This window comes from Aphelocoma coerulescens, chromosome 1A, assembly GCF_041296385.1.
Source record: "Aphelocoma coerulescens isolate FSJ_1873_10779 chromosome 1A, UR_Acoe_1.0, whole genome shotgun sequence".
Taxonomy (NCBI): Eukaryota; Metazoa; Chordata; class Aves; order Passeriformes; family Corvidae; genus Aphelocoma; species Aphelocoma coerulescens.
In genome coordinates, this window is record NC_091014.1 from 16,213,778 (window position 1) to 16,231,315 (window position 17,538).

General features: G+C 36.5%; 1 protein-coding gene across 4 annotated transcripts in view; it reads left to right on the top strand.

Moving 5' to 3' along the window:
* Positions 1-17,538, top strand: part of CPNE8 (copine 8) — an 82,963-nt gene that overhangs the window by 31,413 nt on the left and 34,012 nt on the right. For all 4 annotated transcript variants that reach the window (XR_011146628.1, XM_068995184.1, XM_068995194.1 and 1 more), the window contains exons 7-10: positions 7,216-7,279; positions 10,360-10,463; positions 12,279-12,383; positions 15,637-15,678. Coding sequence is in view for 3 of the 4 variants with exons in the window: in XM_068995184.1 (XP_068851285.1) it covers positions 7,216-7,279; positions 10,360-10,463; positions 12,279-12,383; positions 15,637-15,678 (315 nt within the window). In the remaining variant the exon portion in view is untranslated. The remainder of the gene's footprint in view (positions 1-7,215; positions 7,280-10,359; positions 10,464-12,278; positions 12,384-15,636; positions 15,679-17,538) is intronic.

Below are 17,538 nucleotides of genomic sequence, written 5' to 3' on the forward strand. Positions count from 1 at the left end.
GAATACATACTGCTGCATGAGGCAAGAGTTCTGGCACTTTTTTGCTGTGAGGTATCTTGATATACAGAATTCACAGATACAGCTTTTAAGAGAGCATAAATAATTACATGCAATAGAAGTCTTTCTTTATATAGGCTATGATAATTTAGGTTCCATTTTGGACAATTATCGAAGGAATTGACTAATCCAAAATTTTTTTCAACCCCGTTATATTAGAAATAGCTTGAGTATACTAATCTAAAAAAAGGTTTTGTTTAGTTTGCAAATTAGCATATCATGAAACTTTTATTGCCTTTTGTTCAAGCATTCGAGTTCCTGCAAAAAAACCTGCACAAGAAACAGTCAAGTATCAGCTGACCAAATTATCAAATTTCTAATACAATCATACAAAATTATTAACATCAGCAAATATTGTGGTTATTAGACAATAGTATTTTATGATTCTCCCCTTAATCCTATTATTGATATTAAACTTTTATAACATGTCCAGGAAACAGCCTTGAGGACCAGTACAGTAAGTGGCATAATAGAAAAGTTGTGTTAGGTTATGTGATTAAAAAGGTTGTCTGCAAACAAGAGAGAAGAGTGTCCCAGTGGTAAGTGGGGGAGCCCAAATACCTTGTCTTGCCTGCTTTCAGACCCATCCCAGGAGAGTCATCAGCTCACAGAGTCCCATCTCCACACCCTCAAAGAATCACAGAGGTACAAGGCAGGCAGGGGAACTCCAGTAACATAATTAGGGAAACAGTCCCTGCCTAGCTCCAGGGCTGTCCCAGGAGAACCAGAGCCCCAGCACCGTGGGATGGCAGCATGCAGTCACTACTTGTTCTGAGCGTGGTTTTAGTTCTTGATGCTGAGCAGGTTGGCTGCCCAGTTTGACTTCTACTCGAGCACAGAAATACTGTCTTGTCAGTCGGGACAGGAGGTTGGCCCTGTTTTGTTCACTTCTACTAAAACCAAAGTTCACTGACTTTTCACTATCTAGGCCTAGCTCATACTAGGTGCTACAGTGAATTGTGCTGTCACAACTCCATGGACTGGTTTGACTGGTTCTCAGCTGATTCTACTGGAAGCCTGTGGTTGCTTGGTCAGAGAAAGTGCTGACTTTGAAGACACCTATATTTAGTAAGATGAATCTTACCTGACTTTTTGAAGGTCTTCAGATTTGTTTTTGTCCTCAGTTAGTAAACTATTCAGCGCAGTACCCATTTTTTTCCTGAGAAAATTCCCGACATTTATTTTGAATGTACAGATAAAAAATTGTCCATTCAGCAGTTGTTAAATGAAGTCTGAAGTGAGTAACAGATGAAGTTTAAAGTTTGAAATTATCTATTAGAAAAGAAAAAAATATCAGTGAAAATTCTAGGCAAGAAAGGTCTTATTTCACAGTTGTGGTGGCCTGTGTAATACATTTTCTCTTTGGTAAACAAGCATTTCTCAGGTCTGGCTTCTGATACTCTCTTGTATGGTAGTTACTAGGTGGACCCAACATATGGGTAGATGCATGTTAATGAGAGAGTGTTTGACTTTTTATCAGTTCTTCATAATGTCCCTGTTTTATTTTCTCAGTGGTGCTTTTGACAGTGCTGTGGCTTGACAACTGTGCCTGATTGATTGTTCATTCTGGACTCTGAAGTCTGGATATCCAAGTGTCTAGGAGACATTTCTGTTGTTCATGAAACTACTGCATTGCATTTCAGGATTGTTTGCTTGTAGGTGTGTGTTTAATGTTTCTTAATATTCAAACAACGAAAATTCAGTTGACAACATTGCATGTCTTCCCTTCTTCGGGATATTTACCACTTTGAATTTACTGTTCTCTTTATGATGTCAAGTCTGTGTTCTTATATCATGAATGCTCTTTATGATCTGTGAGTCAAGAGAGCTTTATCTTTTCACCATATTTCTGAAGTTCATTAACATTTTCTCTTTTTGGTTCTCTGCCAATGGATGTACAAAGAAGAGAATGCTTGGTGCTGTTTTAGCCCAAGCAGCTACCATACAGAAGTAGCACTTTTTGTGCTTAAATAGTTTGAGAAGCTTGAATTCCATTCTCTGGCATTCAAGTAAGTTGTGACATTCTTTCAAAATAAAAATTAGACTTGAAGCTTATTCTTCGGATCTATCTACTCTAGGCATTTACAAAAGTCTTAAATAATTCAGTACTCCATGGCTGCCATGAGCTGTCCAATTCCAAGTCAGACTGTGTATCATCAGGAAAAGTTTCCTTAGGAAGTCTACAGTGAAAGGGTAGTCTTGTCCTTCATCAAAATTAAACATCTCAAGCCTAGAGAGTTATCATTGCAGTGGTCAGGCAGACAGGCTGAAACACACCTTGCACTAATCTTCATGGCAAGTACAAAAGTGAAGGTACACGATGCGCATTTTTCTTTGCCTACATGGCATGCATGCCTTGCAGTTTCACTAGTATTCTAAGCACCAGTGGGTTACACCTCTGAGGCATGAACCTGACAGTATTTCTTCTTGGCAGCAGTGGGATTGTCCCCTGAACCTCTCTCTCTGTTTCTGATACCATTAAGGACTTGGAGTTTTATGCAGTGTGTCACAGGAGAGTCTTGCTCCCAGTGTTATTATTATCCCTGTGACTGTGAACATTTTTTGATCAAGAACATACTTTAGTGTTGCACTTTATTTTACAGACTGGCCAGCTACAGAGGTGAATATTTCTTTTGAATAATTTCTACTGGAAAATACTTCTAGTAATTCAAAAAAGGTGAAATTGATAATCTGACATTTTAACAGTAATGTTTGTTCTTTTTGCCTGTTTGGTTACTAGATTCATTAAATACCTTCTCACGACAAGCTCTCTGTATAAGATTTACTCTGACTGGCCTCACATGCTCCAGCTGTATTGGCATGAAAGGATAATGTGCAGATACATCTACTTCCAGAAATTACATGATTTTGTTTTTCTCTCAAGAGAGTGTCACCTGGTCAGACATTATCCAGAATTAGATCTTTGCACGTTCTGTCTTCCTAGAGAGAAGATGCTAGCCACATTTATAACTCTGAGCAATGGTTTTTTTCAGGATCTGCTAAGTGCATTCCTGTAGGGATTCCCTTGAATGAGAAGGTAGCACCATTGCAAAGCTTAGTGAGCATTCTATGCTTGTTATTCACATCTGAGAGCCATTGCCTGCTAATGAGGCTGTTCTGGAGCCAGCTGGCCTATTAGGCGAAGTTCTTTCTCCTATCCTCTTGCTGTGAACATAATTGATAGAAAAACACCTGAACTGACTTCCTATATATATTTCTCCTATCCTTTTATCTGTGGGTGTGATCATCAGAGGGTTGGGCTCTGCAAATTCAGGGATAAGACTAAATTTTTGATTGACCTGAAAAATGTTCCATTCGCTGCCTCATTGCAGTTCCAGCTTGCAAAATTGGAGGCTCTTTTTAACCTCTCAGGTTTGAATTTCCACATAAATTGTCATTTTTCAGAGATTCTGTAAAGGTCCTCCTTTCAGTCCTTGTTAAAGACCACGTACTCTTCAGAGTGTCCTTTCAAACTTCTCTTGGTGCTGCAGATGTGGTGTCTCAATTGTGGAATCATTTGTTCTGAGACAATAATTACTTCTCAAGACTCTATCTTGTCTAGACATGCAGGTATTGTTGAAAACCTTTCATTTGATAATGGTTGTCTGTTCTGTTCCTCTAACAATGAAATTACTTGCTCCTTCAAATCCTGTCCAAAAAGAGGTGATCACTGCAGAGAACCTACAGGTTCTGGACTCTCAAACCAGTAGGACCCCCTGAAATGTAGACTTCCACATTTTACTTGCCTCTATTCAGTTTGCACTCTATTCACACTTAGACTGACACATTTTCTATATCTGAGTTTCAGACAACTAGCACTGAATAGTGGAGTTGACTGCAGTTATGCAATACAGATTACAGATAAAATATCTATATATATATTTATATCTAATACTCATTATTACCTCACAAACCCTGATCTGTAACTCTTTCCAGAGAAACCCTGAGAAACTGGTAGCCTGAACATAAATTTTCTATTGTCATTTCGGTGTGATAGAAACAATTCCAGGGTAGCTCAATACCAGCTATCCCTTAGAGCTAAGGAAGATGGGCAATGGTACTGCATTCTGGATTTAAACAGCTGGAACTCTTATGTGCCTGTCTTCAACACAGTGTTAGTCAGTATTTCTCTGGCAGTTGGAAAGACTGGTCTGTAATGATGAATCTCTAAGTAACTGGTTTTTTTCATACAATGATAAGAACAGCTTGAAAATATGTTAGTATTTTCTTACAGGGCATTATTGCTACTTAAAGTTTGTTCCATTGCCCTGATCTGTGACCACTGAGGTTTTTGTCAGGGTGCTGACTTTACATTTAAGGATTTTTTTTCTTAATGAATGGTTTGTAAGGGAATTCGTAAGAGAACAAACTCTTTAGTGTCTACAAATGGTCCAATACATTTTCAGGCATGTAGACTTTAAGTATACCAAGTTTGTACTTAATAGCATCAAAAACTGTATAAGTCATTTGGTAGAGTTTTTCATTCCTGAACTTTTTGTTCTGTAGAGATACTCTGTGCTAATCTTGATGAAGTATTTCACCTCTTCATCAACCATCATGTTAAGATTGTCCTTCTTTTACAAGGCCCATGGTATCGAGAACTTTGGTGGTAGGTTAAGCCAAAGCCTACCCCAGGTGTTTTCAGATACGACTATACTTGTGTGTACTTTTCATATCTACTCAAAAATTTAGAATTTTTTTTTCTGGCATACCCACCCAAATATCTTCAGGGGATTGCCTTTCCAGTTTTCGGAGTGATAATTCCAGACACCTCTGTGTTATAGGGTTGGGCATCCCTTGTCCTTTATGTTCATTGGATGAAATGAAGCATGTCTTTGCATAAATGTCTTCATATGCAATTCTCAGTTGGAGATGGACGCTTGACTGCCCTGTGTTATAACTGCAGGCAAAGGGGCACAGGGTTCTCCATCAGGTGGCAACTGTTTGGTGATCACTGTCAGAAGTGGGGTTTGCCTATCAACAGTTTATTTCAGTTCCCTAGCTCTTCAGGAGGTGATCAGAGTTACATTTTTCACCATCAAGCATCTGACACAGTAATCTTCTGGAAGTGGGATAAATCTATTTGACTTTCCATACTAAATATGATGTTTGGTATTTTTTCTTCGAAGTGCTGCCACTGCTCATCCAAGGTCTCTTATTTGGCCCTAATGGCACAGTCGACTGGGCTGAAATACTTCAGTTGGAAGAATTTTAGTTCACGTGGTGGTAATGTGATACTGGTGCTTTCTATTTGAATTGGCATAACCTATGCAATTGTGGTGGAGAGAACTTCTGGTTTTTTAGTTACACTTCTGAGATTTCAATTTCTTCTTTTCTTGTCAAAGCCAGGATTGTGGTCATCTGTTCCTGGAAACATTTTGCCATATAAGGTCAATATCACCCTGATAAATAAGTAGTTTATTTCTTTTTCTGTTTCTTCAAAATTTCAGAATTTTTTAAAGTCTCAAGAAGTACTGTTCAAAAGAAAAAGTGGAGCTTTTTCTTCTTTAGAAAATCTGAGATCTCAATTTCAATATCCTGTTGCTACAGAAGCTAAAATGGGTAATTTTCAGTGTTGAGCTGTTGAAGGGTGACATATTTAAAACCACATGATTTGATAGAACTGTGAATTGTCCTGTGTAACATTTGGAATGATCAGATTATTGTTTTCTGTTATTTGAAGAAAATTACCCTGTTTTGTCTAAAAGTATTGTATGTTATGAGTCATGTGTTAAATGGAAGAAGACCATAAGCTTAGTATGTATTTAAATTGTCACTTAAAATTTCCCGACAAAAACTTGAATAGTTTCCTTTTCTGCTCTTTTTTTTTTTTTGTGAAACTCAGACTTGCCATGTAGTCCTGAGGAGATCCTGGAGAGCAGCCATGTACCTCTCTTGATTACTGGCAAATGACTGCAGGGGTATAGGGGGAGCATTCCCAGATCTATTCCTCATAGACTGAGCGTCAACATTTGAACAAGAGTTTCAGTGAGCCTGCATAAATTTGTATCAATATTTGCTCCTATATTCATAATTTCTAAACTTTTTCTGTTATTTTCCCTCCAGTTCTTTTTTATACCACAATCTTGCTAAATTTATTTCAAGTTGTAGAGCATTATAGAATTCAAAAGGATGAAAGAAACTAATAAACAAAGAACAACAGTAAATATTTACATGAATGTTTTTTCATAACAGAAGTTTGGGAGTGCCCTCTAGTTCTCTTAGAAAAACCTAAAAAATACAATAAATTTGAAAACACTCTTACCATAATGTGATCTTGGAAAGTAATTTTATTCAAATAATAAATTATTTTCAAGAAAGATTTAAAGAAATAAAAACCTAGAAATAAAATGATCATAAGGAAGAGCATTAGTTTTGAAAAAAAGCTGTAAGTAGCTGCCAAGGTGTGTGCTAATGGACATACAAGTAGGCACTAGGATATTACAGAACTTCTCATTTATAGTATAGCATTATGCAAAAAGTTGCATCAATATTGTACTTCCCTCTGCCTTCTGTGTTGAGTGTGTCCCCCTTCAAAAGGCTGCTGGCACTGAATACTATCAGATTATGTGTGGGTTTTCTGTTCCTCTGTTGCTTTTTATGCTGAGGAACTGTTTTGGGCTTTCTGGTGTTGCAGCATATGTTTTTAATTGCTGTCTGGGTGAATTATAATTTATTTTGCAACTCCTGTATCAGATACGGTGGTGAGATTATTATATGTCTTCACAGATATTTCAGAATAAATGTAAAATAACACTGGTGTATACTTTTAACTATATTTTAGGTATTTTGTTTAAGTAAAATTTGCAAAAGGATGTTTTTCACAAATCAGTTGTAGAGTCATCTCTAAAGGAAACATCAGTGGGAGAGTGGACAGTAGAATTCTGGTGTTATTTTGACCTATTTAAACTTCTAATGCTGTTTCCTTTAAAATCAAAACTGGGTTGTTTCTTGCTAGTTTGAATAAATATGCAACTCATTTACCAATTCACTTAGGATAAACCAACGTTTTTACACAGGACAAGTGGAAGAAAAGGGAAACTGTATTGCCTGCCATCAGCTTTTGACTTGAAAACTTACCTTGGGCTCTCTGTGTCAGGTGTAACTTTCATACATGATATTAAGGAACTAAGGTGATGTGGTTGTGTTTTCTCACAGAGGAATTCCTGGGAAGAAATGTGGAACTGTCATAGTAACAGCAGAGGAACTAGGGTGCTGCCGAGTAAGTGTGCTCATTGCTTTTCAAAAATACAATGAAAATTGTTTTGTGATTTACACTGCATTAGATTGTTAACGGTATCATTTATAAATTTGCATTTTGTGATTTGTGTAAGAAGCTAGAATACTTCTTTCCTATAAATTGCTCTTAGTTTTAGAGAGAAGAAGCAGAAAGAAGCAGAGGCCAATGCTCAATCTCTCTTGCATTCTCTCTGATGTTCCTTCATGTGCTCACTCTCTCACAGTCTCTTGCAATATCTCACCAGCTGTCACATATTTGATTTTCTGGATTTTTGTTCTTTATCCAGACTTTTATGGCTCATATTCAGAATGGCAAAGAATTTTGGAATCACTGAATTGCTGAGGTTGGAAAAGACCTTGGAAGATTGTCTAGTCCAATCCTCCTGTCCTTCTTAGAGCAGGTTACTCAGGGCTCTGTGCAGCTGGGTTTTGAGTCCAAGCAATCTCCACAGTCTCTCTGTTTCAGCATTTCAGCGCACTCAGAGTAAAAGGGTTTTTCCTTATATTTAGGTGGAATTTCTCGCATTTCAAGTATGTACTTCCACTGGATACCACTATCCAGATGTTGGAGAATGGTTAGAGGATCAGGGACATGGATCATTGATAAAGAAAATCAATTAAAGAACTGTACAAAGCAAAGGCCTGCAAGAGAAAAAACCTCCATGAGAAAATACCTGAGTGAGAAACAGGCCTGAGAACCAAAAGGGAGTTTTAAGGAGGTACAGTCCTGTGCTGATAAGATGTACTGACCATGAGAAGGGAGGAAGATCTTTGATCTCTCAAGACAAAACATAAATAATAGAAGCTTGCCAAATGTAGTCTTTTATCTAACCCAATTATGTAGAAGTAAGAATGCTCTTTTGTAAGCTTAAACCAATCAAGAACTGACAAGCGTATATACTGATACTATATAAGTGCCTCTGTATTGCCAATAAACGAAGCTTGCATTATCAGTCACATTGATTGTCTGCATGTCTTGCCCCGCCAAAAGTCAGCATCCAGAGGCTGTTTATTCCCCATCATCAGGTACTTACACAAACTGATAGGCCTTCTGTTTTCCAGGCTAAATAATTTCAGCTCTCTCAGCCTCTCCTCAGATGAGAGATGATCCAATCCCTAAATCATTTTAGTGATGCTTTTGGTGGAATTGCTTCAGCATGTTTGTGTCTTCCTTGTATAGGGGAGCCTAGAACAGTGCTCTGGGAATGAACAGTATTCCAGGAGTGGCCTCACCAGAGCTGAGTCATTTCCTTCAACTTTCTGTCAGCACTCTTCCTAATGGAGCCCAGGAGACTGTTGGCCTTTGCTGCCAAGGGCACATAGATCAACTTGATGTCCACCAAGCCCCCCCAGTCCTTTTCTGCAGAACTGCTTTCCAGGTGTTTGGCCTGCAGCCTGTACTGGTGCACAGGGCTGTTCCCCTCCAAGTGCAGTACCTGGCATTTCCCTCTGTTGAACCCAATGAGGTTCATGATGGGTAGTTTTTCCAGCCTGTACAGATTCCTCTGAACAGCAGCACAACCATCTGTTGTATAAATGGCTAGTTCTAGTTTTGTATTGTTTGCAAACTTGCAGAGGGTCTGCTCTGTCCCATCATCCAGGTTGTCAATGAAGATGTTCAACGTTCTTGGCCCATTTTTGATACCTCAGGTTCACTGCTAGTGACTGGTCTCCAGGTGGGCTTTGTGCCACTCAATGACCCTTTGAAGCCCAGCAGTTCAGCCAGTTTTCAGTCTCCCTCACTGTTCAGTTATCTAGTCTATAATTCATTAGTTTGTGAACCAGGATTTATAGGAGACAGTGTATAAGGCCATTCTAAGGTGGAGTATAAACAACATCCACCCAGTCAGCCACTCATTTTGTGAGGAAAGGCTTCCAGTTGATCAGGTGTGAATTCCCCCTTTGTAAATCCATGCTGATGTCTCTTAGCCACCTTCTTCTTTTTCATGTGTTTGCAAACGTTTTCCAAGATTATTTGCTCTATCATCATCTCAGGGACTGAGGTAAAACTGGCTTGGATCCTCTTGCCCTTTCTCAGAGACAGGAGAATTTCCCCTGAACATCCTAACTTTACAAAGATAGCTGAAAGTGGCCGCACAGTGACAGTAGCCCTCTCCATCAGCACTCTCAAGTGCATCCTGCCAAGTCCCATGGACTTCTGTATGTCTGATCTGTTTGTATGTTCCCTTTCCTGGTCCTCTTCTACCAAGGGAAGTTATACTTATTCCAGGCTTTCTCAGGTTCCCAAGAGTATTGAAGGCAAATCTTATCAGTAAAGACCAAGGCATAGAAAGCTATGAGAAACATGGACCTTGCAATGTCCTTTGTCACCTGTCCTTTGTCACCCTGCCCCACTCAGCGGTGAGCCCACATTTTCTGTCATCATCCTCTCACTGCTGTTGCACCTGTAGACCTGTTTATGAGGCACAGTCTGGCAGCAGGCCCTGCCCCAGTTAGCTGCAGGTTTATCTTTGCATTTATAATCCTTTTCTCATTCTTGACTTTGCCCAAAGAGGTGACTTGTGTGACTTTCAGTTTGCCTGATCACAGCGAAGAAACTTGTCACCTTATTTGGTGTCAGATTGGATGCCCTTGGTACCTTTCAGGCTCATTTACTTGAAGGTTCCAGGCTCTTAAGAGTTGGCTGCTCAGCCATTTGCTTGATGGGCAGTAGGAGCAAACAACAACAGGTCTAAGTCACTGAAGGAACGAGGCTGAGTTGTGTCTCACTAGAGTTTTTAAAATTAATTCTAATATACTTTCCTTGCCTGTGTATCTGCTTCTTTCAGAATGCAGTTTTGGATGTCAAGAAATCCTTGAAAAATCCTGAGGCATTTTACCATAGAAAAATTTTCTTCCTCTGGTGTCCCCTACAAAGGAATTCTTGGTTCCAGCCATTCAGACTGCACTTATTAAGACATTGCACAAATGTGAATATGTAGAGGGCATTTAGAAGACAGATACCCCCATTTATTTTATTTCCATAGTTTAGTCAGTTTTGTTTTTTTTTTTGGTGCAGTAAACTGCATGCTGTCTGTAATTTTTCTTTATTACCCATTTCAGGATTCAGTTTTAATGCAATTTTGTGCAAACAAGCTAGACAAGAAGGACTTCTTTGGGAAATCTGATCCTTTCCTTGTATTTCATCGAAGCAATGAAGATGGCAGGTAGGAGCTTGTTAAGTATTTTTGCTGCTAATCACTAGGCAACTTAATTATTTACAGATGGTAATATAGTTTTCATTTTTTTTTACATTTTTCAGATTAAGCTGTATTAGTTAATAATGTTTGTTGGATTTCAGTTTGTCATGTTACGCAGTATAGAAATAAAACTATTGCAACAAATTGATCAAATACTGCAGTTCAGGGTTTTAAGAGGTAAATGTCTTATAAGTATAGAGCATTATGAAAATTGATTGTAATAAAATAGCTAAATAGTGTTACTTTTGCTAAGATATAGTATGCATTTAAAGAGAATTCTCAAAGAAAAGTGTAGCTGCAAAATATGCTAATGCTTAGAAATTGTGTTAGATAAAAACATTTTATACTGAAAATTTAAATTTGGAAATATCTTTTATCTTTTTGACAGAGTTCTAGGAAATTGAATTCAAAAATACCCTGAATAGAATTTATATTTTTTACAAATGGCTATTTGCTACGTTTGTGCTTTAATTTGCTGAAGTAGAATAATCTCTTCTGTTGCACTGCTAAGACTTGACATGCACTGGTCAACTCAGCACTGCCTTTGTGGGGCTCTACTGGCAGTTTAAGATTTCCTGGAAACTGCAAGTCCTCACATCTAACATTATCAAACCAAAGGCTAGACATGTATCCTACTACTTTTTTCTGTAGCCTAACTGGAATAGTTGTTAACATAAATCTATGTATGGGTGTGTGTGTCTGTTCCCTGCTGTTTTCCTCTTGGAGGCAGATTCTAGGAACAGTTTCCTGAGTAAACACTGTCTATCTAAAACTGCAAGCCTGGAGGAGTTATGGCTCCTTTGTGAGTGGCATTAAGGTCACTGGTGGAATTTTTTTGGGCATTACTGGGAGTGCTGGTATGTGCAGCCTCTCTTGGCCTTGAGTGCAATTCTTCCCCACTTCCTTCCGAGGGGTGAGTGTTGAGCCAGTGATTCTTTATTGGTCTCCTGAATCCAGCAGGATGCTGGGGCAGTACTTCTGCACCTGTGGCAGAAGGATACTTCTTTTTTTGTTTCTTAGCTTCAGGCATGTCTTCTGAATCATAGCCAGGATAAAAGTATAGGCCTTTAGGATGCAAGGAGGGCATTCCCTCAAAGAATAACTAGTATAACTGTATGAGGAATTTCAGTAATGATCTCACCAGTGACTTTGTCTCTTGTTTTCTTTTGAACAATTCAGTCCCCAAGATGATGGTTCAGAAGAGGTGTTTTAATTTTGCATCGTTTAGGGAAAGGAGAATGCATTAATACAATTCATGAGAGAAGGTCATCACGGAATCTCAGAGAGGCTTACATGTTTTACCTAAGACAGCCCTGGTTAAAAAATCATGGACATAAAATGGGGAATAAGAATCTGAAAGCCATCACTCCTTTGGCTCAGTTTCTTAATCTCTAAGCAAGAATCAGATCCTCACAAGATCTGTTTCTTTCTGGATCTGTGACTGATTCCTTGATGTAAAAGGTCTGTTTAAACTAGTGGGATTGCTCTTCCCTGAGATACTCACTGAATGGTTATAGTTCCTGTTGAAGTTTTGGGCAAAAACATTTTAAATTTAGAGTTGTTTAGCAATCTAGTCTGTAATCTCTCTCAAGTGGGTCTCTTCAGTCTTCCCTTCCTTCTGATTTCATCATATTTCTTTTTTTCCTACCTTAAATTTTATATGGACATTGTATGTATGAATGATTACAGTTCTTTTGATTCCATCTTCGATGACACAGAAAAATAAGTAAATTAATACAAAATATATATTTCTCCTTTTTTTGTTTGTTTGTTTAATTACAGTTTTACAATCTGCCACAAAACAGAAGTTGTAAAAAATACATTAAATCCGGTGTGGCAGGCATTCAAGATTTCTGTCAGAGCACTGTGTAATGGAGACTATGATCGGTAAGCTGTGGCTTAAACTTTTCTTAGCATATACAATTTTTTTCTTCCTAACTTGTGTGTTCTTTTGTGTGTAACTTTTTCTATGCAGTCCAGCCCCTGGTGTTATTTAATCAACGTTTTGAAAGGATAATATGTGTTCAAAACCATTCATCACATTAAAGAATTTAGAAAAATAAAGTAAGTAGGCTAAATCTGTAGGAAGTGCTAGTGGTATTTTTTGGAAAAAATACTTTGCTTCCTATGGTGAATTAAAAACAGAAAGTAAAGACTAATTTAAAGCATGGCCTCTGTGACAAGTGTACACAAGCATTTTTTAATGTTTGAATGAAAAACAATGATGATCTGTTTTCTGTGGGTGACCACGCAATGTCAGAGGATGCTGATAAATGAAAGCCTTTTAAATACATAGGTCAGTAGATGAGAAACACAGAAGGTAGTCATCTTCAGGTTTGAAGTTTTCAGTGATGCCATGCAAAAGGATCTATCTTTAGGTGGTAATAATACCATGTTTTTAATCAACATTTTACCACTAATAACAAGCAAATTAGTTGAGTAGAAATGGGTATTTTTAGACTCCTTAAAAATGGCCATGTTGGTTACTCTTTCAATTAGATGCTATAAAAACGAAGCAATTTTGTAATGAGCATATTCAAATGGAATTTTTTACTTATATTTGGGTTAACGTGCAGAATGCATAAGCAAAATAATATTCATGAAGCTAGTCTCTGGACACTGCACTGTTTATCATATTAAAGAGAAACAGTTTTCATAATAATTAGAAAAGATGTTTTGGTGCAGGCATATTGAAATAAGTCCAGCCTTCCAAATTGAGGGAGCTAAAAAGTGTAATAGGACTCCTGAAATTATTGTGTGTTTACTGTTGACCTGCTTTCAACATGACACACTCAGTGAATAAAGGCTCCATGAAATTTCACAGTTTCATGCACCCTGCATACAACAATCATGCTTCAAATTAAGAAATAGTCATTAGCTGTCAGGTTAATTCAAATTAGTATCTGCTGATACTCCAGAAAAAACTTCGGAGATTTGTTTTTTTTTTAATTAGAAAACTCACTCATTCTAAAGGTAAGGATTAACTTCCTAACCTCCATGTGATAATACATAAAAACACAAGCCCCAAAGGTCTCTTTCAGATAATGGTAGTTTCACTGATAAAATTTTGGTGCTCTGGGTTCTGTGATAAATGTGAAAGGTGGGAATAATGTCACTAGTAAAAATGTATCACAGTAAATGTTTATTCTGGTGTAGGGGAGACTAAATCTTCAGCTAGTGCATGCTTCTGAGTGAACTCTATCCACTTTTTCATTATGGAATGACCAGGATTTGCTTAATTTTTCTCAAACTGTGTGATTATACAGTGTTTTCAGTCATCACAGGAATGGCATTTCAGTACTACAGTAGTACTTAATGTCTAATATCTTTGTTCTTTCTTTCTCTTAGTATGAGCTCTCAAAAAGCACTTACAGTTATTTTCTGCATAAAAGTTTTAAAACAGAGATACCCATCTCTAACCTTGATTATTTTTAAAAGAAAGGGTTTTTTTAAATATTAAAGTAGGAAACCCATCCTCTAAACTGTGTCCTTTAAGGTAAAGGTTAAGTATCAGTATATGAAGATTGGAAAGGCCTTTAATATCTTGCATGTCATGGAAAATAGATAAAAGTCAAGACCTGTAATTAATCCTTTAATATGAAATAAATTTCAGTAGAGAGAAGCTTTATTCAAAGATGAATTGCTCTTACTGCAGTTCTCAGTAATTTATCTTGATATTCTTAATAATTTATTTTAATAATCAGAGTTTTCTCAGGGAGATGATTTTGCTGTTTGAACACAGATTTGTAAGACAATTCAAAACTTAAATCCCCCTAAACCTTACATAAATCTTAACTTAGTGTGTTCTGTCTGTCGTAACAGGTTTTGAAACGTAAGTAAAATAATGGTTGTCTAGGGAAAAAACCTTTGTGGTATTGCCTTTTTTTGCTGAATTCCTTTGAAGATGAAAATAGTTTCCTTTGAAGGGTGAAATACTGGGTGGGATAAAAGAAGTTTGGAATTGTTTTTCACTTTATTCTACAGAACAACTTTCACTTTATTCAGTTTTTATTCTAAGGTAACTTAAACCCAACCTGAATTACGCCAGAGGTATAAAATGTAACAAATGGTGTGGTTAGGAGCCTTTAAACTTGATTTGAAAAGAGATACATCCAGACAAAGCAACTCCTTTACCTGTTTTGGAATATCGTAAGAAATGTGAAAAACATCCAGGTGTGAATTTCTTGATATTATATTGTATATAATATCAGCTGTTGCTCAGTTTTATCCCCAGAGTCCCTTCCTAGTAAATGAAATTAGTCAATATCTATTTGACTGTATGTAATTGGAAAAATGAGGAGCAGCTCCCATGGAAGTAAATTATAAAGTAATTGCTTAGATTCTTGTCCTCTCTGTTAATAAGACAGACCTGATGACTTCACTTCATGTGAAACTGTTCTGAAGAATAAAAGTAAATTAAGTTGTTGCTTAAAATACAGGAGGTCTGGAGGTGTTATTTTTCTACCCCATGTTCAGTTTATTTTAGGCCAAATGGAATTCACTGTTAGTGGTAGTTGAATTTGCTTGCATATATCCTCTTTCTGTAGTAAAAGGAGATGAATAACGCTATATATTATCTCTATCTTCATGTATCTTTCTTGTTTCATCAAGGATGTTGATGATAATATGCTCTGTAGTATTTGCATTTTAAGAAATACACTCTTAAAGTAAGTATGTAAAATATGAGTGGTCTTGGGAAATGTTTGCTTTCTACACCTGATCTGCTTCCCAGTCAAGCAAGGTTAGAGCTGTCCTCAAGAGTTCACTTTACTTACTCATAAGGAAACAGACAAAATGTGTTCTTGGAAACTTTGATAATACTTTAAGGTTTAAAGAATCATTTATGAAAAAAAAAACCTCAGCAAGTAAAAATATATTGGTTAAACTTCCAATGTGTTTTATTGTTTTCTTAGTTTCCAAGTATTTAGCTATTGATTTATGGAGATGTGTTGTGTAACCTGACAGGCTATTTGCTGCCCCATGAGAAATGACTGAAAAATCCCGCTTTTTGGATTTGGCACAATTGATGCACTCATATGCTATTAGTCTTAAAGGTAATCTGGGTACATATTTAACATTTTAATAGAGCTGTGTTCTTGTTTTTTTTTGTTTTTTTGGTTTTTTTTTTATTTTATTTTAGGACAATTAAAGTAGAAGTGTATGACTGGGATAGAGATGGAAGGTAAGACATTTTTTCTGTTAAACTTAAGGGTTATCCATGCATGTTTATACACATTTTAAACCATATAAATATTTAGTGTCCAGTATAATATTAGAGAAAGTTAGTTATCAATATTTAGATGTACAGGTACTGGAAAAAGTTCTGCTGTGATACAGCTCTGTGTTTTGCACTTGTGGTAAATACTGATGCATTGGCCTATTTAAAACATGCTGTGTGTATATTCATCCATGGATCATGATAAAATGCACGTGCCTGCAGTGGCTACTCATGGTGGCCTAAATATAGTGATGTAGAAGCCACCTATTAATTGTCTTAATTTCAGATTGGGTCTGAATGTGCATTTCCATGTCTGTCTTCATCAGAACATTATTGTAAACTCTGGAGTTGGAAAATCTGAGTTTTGTATAACTCCCCTTGAAAGAGGACAGTGAAATATATGTGGACTTTCTGTTGCTAAATTCAGGAGGGATATCTGTTATTCTTAAGAGCTGTGAACTCCAGTGTACTGGCTGTACATTTTTGTCTGAAGGAATGAGCCTTTCAAATTGCCTTTATTTTGACAAACAAGACAGAATTATTTTTTAACACACTGGATCAATACCTCTTGTTCTTTTAAAAATGCTTGAGCTTCTGTCTTAATACTTTGATTAAAAACTGTACTCATAAATCTTGGTACTAGAACTGAAATGTAATACAGTAATATGTTGATTTCTATTTATCTTTAAGTTGGTCTGTCTTAATTATTTCATATTAATCTTAATTTATATTTTAAAATATATGGATATGCACTTGCATTTTGATTTTTAAAATTATGTTATTTATTCTACAGTAATGTCTTTAATACTACCAATACAATTTGCTTCTAGTGTTATAGATAATGATAGTTGGCTTCTGTGGCAACATATCTTGTAATCATAATAGGCAAATTTATCCTGTGCTACTGTTCATTTCCTTGCTGACAAGATCTAAAAGCCTATTCACTTTTCTCAGGTTGTAATTCTGTCTTTTTGGTTCCATCATGAAGCCTGTTGATTTATAAGCATTCTTATATCATGTTTACCCTCTGTGAATACCTCCTAGTGTAAATTCATCCTTCTTGATCAGATATTCCCTGGAGAGACAAAATAGCATATTCTAGCAATTAAAATAAGTGTTTTTAAATTTAAAAAGCCATAGTAGCAAAAAATCATTGCATCCATGTTAGAATTTCTATTAACATTCTTTTCTCAATGAGATTTGGCAAATCCTTAAAAATCTTATATATTGGTGCTTTTGTGTATAAACCACATTTTTTAAAAGTAAGCTAGCAATGAAAAGTTAAATCATATTGCCAAGTTAATAAAAAAATACGGGTTATATTTTATCAAGCTCTCAAACTCCATGTGCAGTCTCACTTTGTCCAAAATCTCTAAGATTAAAAAGAAAAGGAAGAAATCTGACAACACTAAGTAACTGCAAGTCTGAGTGAAATCTTGAACATACTGTAGATTTTAGGCATTCATTAGCCTCTTCACTCTCAAGTAGTTTCAGTTATTATCTGTGTTTGCTCACATCACAGTCTGAATACCTATAAAATTAATATCTAAAAAACAAAAAGTGAAGGATACCATTTACATGTTCTCCTTTTTATTCTAATGGTATGATTTTTTTTTTTTTTGCTTTTTGCTTTCTGTCTTTTTTTGAATTTAGAAGCAGACCTAGCACTGACACCTTACATGTTAAATTTCTCTGAAAGATTGGACAGCGCTCATCTCATGTGACTTCAGACAATGCAAAAATCAGACAAGTAGATTGAACTAACCATTTAAGCTACTTCAGTGGCTTACAAGGGAAAATAGCCTGATTGAATCCATCCTGGAA